Here is a 9,952-nt window from a genome sequence, read left to right as displayed (position 1 = left end):
CTTTGGGGGTTGGCTTATTATGCTTAGTGTTAAATAAGAGTACTACAGGAATGATGTGGCCCTGGAACTCCTGCTCTAGGCTCTCAGCAGTGCATGAGTCCTTCTGTGATGGAGGTGCTCCAACTCAGATGCACACACTTGGAATGATTTAGCTGAAGCCTAAGACAGTGCAGGAAATTACTCCATTTGCTGCTCTGGACAGTAATGTTAGTTAATGTTAGTATGGAGCCCTGTGTACCTGCTGCGTTGCAGCAATGGAAACAGCTCTGGTTAGTCACATAGAGGCAGTTGTGCCACTGCTTAGGTCCCAGGTGACAGAGCAGCAGGAGTTCTGGGTATCTCAAATGAAGAAAAATAAAACCTGAATCAGCAGTGATAAAATACAGCTATGGAAAAAGAATATTCCTACTGACAGCAAGGGTCTGGAAACAACTCCAGTGTAAAGTATTAATACATACTTTGTATGAGTTAGAACTGAGTATAGCAAAGGATTAGCACAGATTAAGTGACAGGGTGGATACAAGGCCCTCCTCCACTAGAAGTGAGAACAGCAGCTCTGCACACACTGCTGTGCAGCCGTGCTGACCTCTATGGAACTGTGAAAAGCAGACTGAGACTTCCAGGAGAAAGCTGAACTCTGTCTTGTCAAGATTCCTCCATCTTCAATAGGCAGAGTAGGAATCTTGGTGCATAGAGCCAAGCTCACGTTCTCCTTTTATACCCACCCAGATGGGAAAAGCAGCTTTGCTTGTCTCACGTAGCAGCAAAGCAGTAAACTAGCAGGCACCCCACAGTTCTTGTTAAAGGATAAACCTTTCCCTTGTCAGTGTACATTTAAAATGCAAGTGTAGCATGTGCATTTACAGGCCTGATAGAGAAAAACTCAAAAGGGGGTTGAGAACGAACAGTGCTGATAACTACTTAGAGCATTTCACCTCTATTTACTGAGATTTCATCATCTTTTTCTTCCAGTTTAGAAACTTCTTATAAATCTCCCTTCTGCTGCGACTACCAGCACTTTGAGGCTAATTCTGCTGTTGCCCTTGCTTCCAGCTGCATAACTAAACCAGTGCACAGCAACAAACTGAGGTTTATTGTGGTGGGTGCTACACAATAAGTGTAGTACTGCTATCAGCTGCTGCTGTCAGCACACTTATCATATGACTGCCAGAAAAGATGATGTGACATTCCTCTCCTGGTTCTCTCTGATTTCCTATTTGGAGGTGGTTGCTGAAATGCCAGCATTTGTGCCTTCAAGGCTGCCCACTGTTTCACAAACTGGGTAAGCAATAATGAAGGGCTTTGTATTTGAGAAGTTAAACTTGTGAAACCAAGCCTCCTGTAAATGTTAGTTTAGGACGTAACAGCACAAGTGTGATTTCTTTAACTAGGACTCTGAATGTTTGCATTCAGTTTTCCTTTAATGAAACCTTTAATGAAGATAGAATAAATAGTGTTATGCTGCCCATAATCACTGATGATGCATTAGCCAGTGGAAAACTTGGCAAGTTTATGGAAACTGGGGAAAAATTTATTGCCTACTTGTATTAGCAACCGTAGTATTTCCTATCTAGAAATGTACAATAGGATTAATATGATCATGGAATATAAAAAAGGATCATCACCCCAAACTGTCACTTAGTTCAAACAATGGTACTTAACATCAAGGCAAAATAACTGTCCAAAACCAGTCCAAAGCTGTTCTGCCCATCTCTTGAATAGCCTGGATTTCTTCACTCCATGATAAGAGCGATGAACTCTCGTAATTGGCAGGAGAAGCACATCTTGGTTTCTCAGACCAGACTGGGTCTTAATGCAGAACTGCTCTATTAGGTACCAGTTTGGGAAGGCAGCTCTGTTCACAGCAAAAACAATGCAAGGACCCAGCAGCAGGTGTTTGTACCTCCTTCATCTGCTTCCCTTCTCTGTACGTAGGGTGAAAGCAAAGGTTTTGATAAGGGAAAACATGAAGGATGATGCATGAGGGTGCAGCTCTGCAGGCTGTTACAGTACTTTAACAGGAATGGGATTAAGCCTCCCATTCCTAGGCCTGCAAGCTATGTGTCCAAGACAGATAAAAGGTTTCTTGAAGTAAGTTTTAGCTGGTAGCTGGGAAAAACCCAGTAAGATCAACATGTGAGGTTTAATACTACTGGTCTGAGGCTACACTACTCAATCTGCACTAGTTAAAAACACGCTCAGGGATCAATGATTGTTTAAAAAATAAATGACAATACCTCTTTACCTGTTGTGAATGGGTCAGGGTGAGAAGTGAAAGCTTTGTGCTAAAGGATCTCCACTGGCATGCAGACAAAGCTGACATCAATGGCTTTAAAATTCCATTCTCCCAGCAGTCATAAATCAGGTTAAATAAACTGGCAATGGTATACTGAGTATCTACTGCCTTGAAAGACAAGGAAAATAAACATTAATGCTGAAACATTAGTGCTAGGTGTACTAGCTTCTACATGTCTAAAGCATTAAAACTCTAGGGAAATTCAGGAGAACCGCTTGAAGTAATAACCAGGTTTTCATCTAATGAGAGCACAGTGAACCTTCCAGTCAGCCAACGTAAACACTTCAGCAGAGCAGGGCATTAAACTAATATCAGAGTTCTTCCGTGCAGCTCTGGAAAGCTCTCTCATCTCCATCATCAGGTGAATTTCTGAATGGGGATATTTGTTCACTGAGAGAACTGGTCAGGACTGCCCAGGCAAAGTCTTGAAGCTTCTACTGAATGTGGTTTCCCTGTCACCAGCAATAACCCTTCTGTTCATATCAGAAATAAATGTTGCGCTCCCCCCACGCCCTGTGAACACTGGGAAGAACATAAATGCTGTCTCAGGTAGATTCTGCCTCAGACTGCACACAAATTAGGCAGCAAGGTTACTCTGACTTTGTTGTATGAGATGCTATCACGTTCTGCCTTTTCTTCCTTTGCAGACACACCAAAGTCATTTCAATTTTCAACGCACAGCAATAAAAAACTAAACATTTCTTTAATACAGTTATGGTATCACTTCCAAGGATATTTACAAATGAGACTAATTATTTTACAGATGAATGTGCTTCCGTTGCTCTAGTCTACTATATCAGTATTATTCTCAGTCAAAGCACTGTCATGCTTAATGCACGGAACACCAAATAGTGAGGACAGCCGACTTGTTTTAATGTTAGCTGCAAAACATTTGCTCCTGCTAAAGGTTAAGGAACAAGAAGAAAATATGCATAGTCATTAAATCAAGGAAACCTAAGCACCAATCCACACATGCACTGTTGGAGACTGATACTGTCACAAACAGAGCAGCACATCTGAGGGTCCAAATTCATATTCTGAGGAATGTAAATACATGAACTTTGTATTATTTGACACTGTTTTTTTTAACAAGACAACTGTACCATATAACCATACGTATTTCAGAGGTATCATTCCTCTAGCACTGCATAGGAAGCTGAAAAGGATTCTCCTGCTCCTTGTGTGAACTAGATGCAAAAGACATTTTTTTTCTGAAAGCAGAACGGATTTCTGGGCTCAGCCATGCTACATCACTGCCTTATTTATGAATCTCTTGATGAGAAAGTCAGGGTTATACAAGAGCAGCTTCACCAGGCTCCAAGACCAGCTGTGAAAACTTTACCTGGAGTACATGAGCCATGTTGGGGTTTTTGTTTTGCTTTTACTGTATTATCGTGAAAAGAGAAGCTGTCAGCTGGGAGTGATTACTTATGTCAGATTTCTGTGAAACAACGTCTGTATGAGGGGACTCAATTCATTTGAAATTAAGGTAAATTGGTGATGGTTTTGGTACTGACTGCGCTGGAAAAGATCATTCTTGTTGGTAAATTAAGGGAATTGAAAAGTACACACATTGGGAAGTAGTCAGAACTTTTTTTAGAAAAAGGAAGTCGGGCTGGAGACCTGAGATTGGAAATTTTATATATATTGGTGTTTAATCTAATTGCTAATAGTTTAAAATTCATTACATTAAAGACTCTTCTTACTGATCTGTATTTGATCCAAGCAATAGTTTACTCTTCTAACTGCAACACTGTTATGATAGCTCAAAGGCAGTTATTCTTCAATACTTTGGGTGAAACTAATACGATGGCCAATTTCTTTCCTATGGCTGCAACTGACATTGGCTTTGCTCTTCAAGACATTAGAACCACAGAATGTTTTGTTAATTTAATATTCTGCAGCAAGGGCCCGTATTGTGGGGAGAAAAAAGGCAAACAAGCACTACAAGTTAAAGCCTGCTCTACCCACCAAGGCTATTCAAGAGGCAGCTCCGCCGTTCCCTCCAAGCTTTTGGGAAATCACACAGTTGTCCTGCAGAGAGGACAGTTCACTCTGTGTGCTTAAGACTTCAGTTTGTTTTCAGTAAAAGGAAGCATGTCCAGCTGCTGACACATCAATGGGGTGCATTTCTAAACTGCTTTATGAGCTCACTCTTCCAGATGTACTTCTGCTTCTGGAGCATGGAATGGCCTCTGGACATAGGGAGTTTCTAGAACATCCAGCGTTCTATTTACAGGGTCATGGACAGAGTCCTCCCCTTCCAGTAAAGTTTATATTCCTGCACTTGGTATCATTCTAGACTGTGAAGGGAGCTTATGCAGTTGAGAAAATAGTTTCAGTCTTTACATAACTCTTCTCTAGAACACAGGAGAATCGCAGAACGTGCAGGGTCCTTGCAATAACCTCTTGATCCACTCAGGATCTGCAAATAAGAAAACACTCTTTAGAACTGGAGATGCAGATGAACAGAAATGATGCTGAAATGGACAAACTAAATAGCAATCCTGAAAGTCTGCGTACATTCACCATGCAGGATTAACTGAGAGTTCAGAGAATCCAATTCCATTTCTGACTTGAAATTCCAAATAATGACAGCTTAAATCTCTTTTCAGCAGGTGACAAAACTAAGGTGAAACAGTCAATGTTCATCATTACAAACTCAGCTAAGCAGTCTCAGATAGGAAAAAGTCACACACAACTCGAACAGGCAAAAAAACCTGAAGAATCACAATGCCAGAATTGAGCATCCTTATTTTTAGATGAAATTACATGCACTGCTTGCAGTCTGTAATTCTTTTTTCTTTGTCCCCCTCCAGCATGGAGGAAATGAAGGTTACAGCCTCTCTATAGAGGTTTCAGTTCTGTAATTGATCCTTAGTGATGACAGGAATTCTCACACCTTATAGAGAGGAAAAGTATCAGCAGAATTTGGGGCCTAAGCCAGCAGGCTGCCCATTTTTTCTTAACTTGTGCTGGTTTAATACAACTTGCATTGAATGTCAGAGACATCCCACATCTGCAGAACTGTGTTAATTCATTTCTTTAACTTGAATATAAACTAACTGTTGTAGCACTCTACTGTAGTTTACGTGTTTACCAGCTGTCATAAAATACAATGCTAACAATTCCCATAGTAGCTATTTTGTAATTAACATCTACCAATAAGGCATGCCAAAACCAGGACAGCACACAGTGCATTACTAGTACCTTCATATAGCTGCCTGAAAGAGAAAAGTCAGTGAAATTAATTCAGGTCTTCATGCAAATAAGATGTAAAAATACACAGTCCTGCCCTTTTGGGCCACAGGAATGATTTACCTTCTGGGGTTGGATGCCGTGCAATGCTGTCGTGAAGCAAACACCTCCTGTATACCAAACTCTGACAGGACTGGTAGGTTAGAAAGCACCTGTGAAAGGACAAGTTGCTTTTAATCACAAAGCTTGGCGTTTGGTAACCTGCTCACACACCCTGCCCACAGGCTGGTTGGGTTCTGTTCCCAACAGACCTTGCCTCCTGAGGTAAGGGCAGTGTGAGCCACATCAAACACAAGAATTGATAGTTTATTCATTCAAATAAGTGAAACTTCACAAGCACACGTAATTAAAAAGTCCAAAACCCAGCTTTCTAGGGAAAAAAGGTTCATTATTGGCCAAAGAACTGTAGTGGACAGTAGGAGAGGCAAAATGTCCCACAGCCACTGCACAGGGGAAGAACCACAGTGTCTCCAACCAAAAGCAATGACCATTTAGCCAAAATAGCTCTTACATCTGTTAAGAAAAATGTATGTGGGAAAGGCTTTTCCAAAGTGAGACTGCTGCCATGCTAAGGTTCCAGGGACCAACAGCATCCTGATACATTGATGTAGAAATATTTCCTTTTCTAGATATTCCAGAATATCTCTGACATCTCAGCATGGCTGCTGCCTATCATTTTTCACTTTGTTTTCAGTGCTAAGTAGCTAGAATTCTTTTATGTACTGTTCCAAAGGATGACATGTGCTTCATTTCTCATCCTCCCCCCACTTTCTCCCTGTCCCATTCCTCCCCGTGCTTGAAGAAAAGAGTTAAATGATCATAAGCATTTTATTTTGAAAACGGTATACTGATAAAAGATCCAAGTCCAAACTACAGTGTCTTCTATTTCAGGGATGAGGACAGATAAGAGCCAGCAAAAGAAAAAAAAAAAAAGCAATTAATTGCAGTATGGCAACACACTTCACGACTTCTTACTCCAAAACTACAAAGTATTTTATGTTAGCTATTTAAACGTGTTTAATTTATGTAGGGGAGGAAGGGGAAAGGCAAAAACTCTAAGAACAGATTACCTGAGCCAAATATGTCCATTGGAGCAGACTGCCTGTTTGCGATCAGTGAATGGCAAGATCTCCTTACACAAGCTGCAGTGCTCTGGAAAAGTCTGTTTGTTCATTTTCTTTAAGATATGCCCAATCAGCACCTGGGAATACACAGCAGTCAGCATCGTTTATACAAGACAGCTGCCTACTGAAAGGTAGAGGAGTCTCTCAGGATATAGTGATTTTTAGAATATGATACAGGATGCAAAGATCTATCCACTTCACTGGAGCATATCCAGAAGTAGAAACACAAGGCTGTCAAAGAGATTTATTCTTGCTTTATCATAATCTCCTAGATTAATCTGTCCTGTACTAAAGGGGTACAGAAAGCAACAGTGTTAGGTTGATTATAAATGTAAATGCCACTGCAAAAGTTGATGTTGTAGCACTTGAGAAGATATCAGTGATGGTTACAATGATGTTTTCACGTGTATCACAGTGAATGTGCTAAAAAAAAAAAAAAGAAAAAAAAACAACCCCAAACACCTATCCAACACCTAGTGGGATGTATGTGTTCAGCAGTCATCACAGAGGATACATAGTGTTTACACTAGAACATCTACATGATCAAATTTGTCATTTCAATGTAAAGTTTGTAAACCACATCCCAAGAACCTTTAAAATGTGACAGCAAACCAAATAGATAAAATAGAATTTGGAAGTCAGCTTTTAATCACTGTAAGAAGTAGACTGAAGAAGCCTTCAATTCATAGTAATTGGGTACTAGAAAAGCACAGCAGTTCTGCCAGAACGCTTTTCTAGTGAAATACTGAAGAGCCCACTGTGTGCCCTGATTGCTTGCAGAGAATACCACGCTGCATCAGTAACAGAAACCATGCTTGTCTGTCCTTCTGAATGCAATGTAAAGATTGGTTTTTACAGTTCAAGTGGTTTGGGAATTTGGGTACAGAAAAGTATTGTTCTCTGCTTGTACAAAGAGGCATAGACAAATTGTGAGACAATCTTGTCATCCAGTCTTAAGAGAAGGGAGGCTGAGGGCAGCATTCCCACTGAAGCTTCCTTCATCTGAAGGAAACCTCACTGCCCAGTGCAGGAGTCACTGATCACTGATTTCCTGCCACAGAAATGCAGGCCTCCAAAAAATTACAACTGCAGATGTAACCTTCTAGAGGATAAGTTTAATTCTGTAGAGATGCTAAATTAAGTAAACTTAGCCCCCAAAACATTCTTCTCAATCAGCACACCTTCTAAACCTACCAACAGCAGTGGAATCACTGAGCCTCTCCCATGTTCTGCCAAAACTGTGTTTACATGTGTTTATTCTTTATTGTACCTGATCCAGATTTCAACACCTGTACTTCCATTCCCTCTTGTTCCATAATTTCAAGGAAGCACAACTTAAGATGTATGCACTACAGGAGCTGTTTAGTGGGGATTACGTGATTATAGTTTTCTTTCCTACCCAAGCTGTGTTCTCGTTTAAGGTTGTGGAAGGGGGTGAAAGAAGTAACTTGTAACACCAAATCCCCAGAGCATAGAGGTGCACTTACTCGTGCTGTTCTGTCATCATATCCATCATCGGACATTAAGAAATCACAGACTCCTCTGGTGGGAATACTGGTGTTTTCTGTAATCCATGTGTGTAGATAAACTTCTCCCAACACCCGTTTCATGTGTTCTCGTGTCAAGTGCATTTCTACTGCCTCAATTTGTGCCTGTATTTCAAGAAGCTTTTCTTCCATTGGCTCACGGCCTCCTATGTCACTCGACTGAGGAAGAGAATCATCTGCAGTGTCATCTATGTCCATACCTTTGCCTGTGTCACATAGGCTCTGCTTGCTGGCTTGTTTAGAGGTTCCTTCCTCTTGATCATCTTCAGTGCTGCCCATTCCAGGAGAATCAGATATCAGTATTTTTGCATCCTCGTGGGAAGGCTTCCACATCACCTCTGAGGGAGCTTTCTGCATTGACTGGTATAAAATCCTCAGGAGAAACAGCTTAAACCGCCAGAAATAAGTAGAACCACAGCTCTCAATCTTTTTATCCAGTGCTTCCTGTAAAAATTGAGGAATATGCTTATCCTTCAAGATTTTCCAGCGCACAAGATCTGTCAAGTCCACTTGCCGGAAAAGGTTCTGTACAGAAGATTCCAAGAGCTGTGCAGCTGCCTCCTCAAAAGTCTTAAGGGTAACAAACTGAACTTGGTAGTTTTTGTTAACAGGGTGAAGGCCGTTAGTCATGCCCTCGGTCGTAATAACTGCTAAGTATGCACCGCAGGGGCTAACAGCTATTCCGTGAGTCCTTACAGAGCCAAACACTTCTGAGAGCTTAATCAGCTGGTGCTCAAACTTTAAAGCAACATCTGTAAAGATAGGAATCAGCTGCCTTACCTTTCCATCGTTGGAGCACGTATACACTGTGCCGTTCTGTTTGTCCGCCGTCATAGATACAATTGGCAAAGAATGTAGCCCTGTCACGTGGGAATTATGGACATTCAGACCTGCCTTGGATATCAACAGAAGACACCAAAACACGTAAGATCCTCTTGCAGCCACCACTAAGCTACAACTACATTTCTGGTAGGGATGGTAAAGAGGAATACATTTGATACTATGCACTGGCAACTGGTCCATTTCTTGCCATAAGACTACGGGCTGTCTGAGCGTAAAGTAGCCTTTGACTGCTTTTAGATTGACGGGAAGGATTTTAACTGGTCCAAAAGCACTCCCTACAATAAGTCCACTCATCTTTCGGTTGTTATGTTCATATTCCCACCAAGACAGGACACTCGGAGAACTTATTCCGGACTCTATGGTATTGCAAGAAGTAATTGATTCCTTACCCAGAAACGGAAGCTGAAATTGCCAAACCGCAATGTTACTGTTTTCAAAGAGCACTGCTAAGAGCACGCTGCCAACATCCCGGCATTCGTTGTTGTGTTTGACCTGCTGAGTGGTACAGATACCCGACCACTCCATGCGTACTGGGGTCTGCATGCTGTGCCGTCGCTGAAATTCAGAGAAGTCTTCTAATTCTCCCCTTGGAGTGTCAGCCTTCGTCAGTCTGTAATTGGCTTCGTACAAACGCTCCCCATAGATTTCCGTCAGGTCCACCAGCTGCACCCACTGCAGCCTGTTGAGGTTTGCGTGGATGGTCAATCGATTGTCCATGGTTAAAGCTGCAAGCAGGCACCTTCCGTTGGCATCACAGCCCAGTGGTGACCAGCTGGAATACTTGAATCCTCGCATCGGCGGCAGCGACTTTCCCTCTGGATTGAACACACGATCCAGCATAAAAGTTTGACTAACAGTCGGATCCATGGAATTGGCAAACTTCT

General features: G+C 41.7%; 1 protein-coding gene across 1 annotated transcript; it reads right to left on the bottom strand.

Annotated features, from left to right (window-relative positions):
* Positions 1-238: 238 nt before the first annotated feature.
* Positions 239-9,596, bottom strand: GTF3C4 (general transcription factor IIIC subunit 4). The gene is made up of 7 exons (XM_090121332.1): positions 9,458-9,596; positions 8,166-9,119; positions 6,625-6,755; positions 5,618-5,706; positions 4,268-4,721; positions 2,246-2,404; positions 239-339 (listed from the first exon to the last, which is right to left on the bottom strand). The coding sequence occupies exons 2-5, from the start codon at positions 9,057-9,059 to the stop codon at positions 4,657-4,659; spliced, it is 1,179 nt and encodes a 392-aa protein (XP_089977458.1). The 5' UTR covers positions 9,060-9,119; positions 9,458-9,596; the 3' UTR covers positions 239-339; positions 2,246-2,404; positions 4,268-4,656.
* Between the last annotated feature and the right edge of the window lie 356 nt (positions 9,597-9,952).

The sequence above is a fragment of the Phasianus colchicus genome, chromosome 19 (assembly GCF_987193195.1).
Source record: "Phasianus colchicus chromosome 19, bPhaCol1.hap1.1, whole genome shotgun sequence".
Taxonomy (NCBI): domain Eukaryota; kingdom Metazoa; phylum Chordata; class Aves; order Galliformes; family Phasianidae; genus Phasianus; species Phasianus colchicus.
The sequence above is the reverse complement of the archived record's forward strand: the minus strand, read 5'-3'. Positions and strand labels throughout refer to the sequence as shown.

Coding starts and splice junctions, on each gene's coding strand:
- GTF3C4 (XM_090121332.1), bottom strand. CDS start 9,059: ATGACGGCGGACAAACAGAACGGCACAGTGTATACGTGCTCCAACGAT. Junction 6,756..8,165: donor ATGATGACAGAACAGCACGA/GTAAGTGCACCT, acceptor GTGTATTCCCAG/GTGCTGATTGGGCATATCTT. Junction 4,722..5,617: donor ACGGCATCCAACCCCAGAAG/GTAAATCATTCC, acceptor TCTTATTTGCAG/ATCCTGAGTGGATCAAGAGG.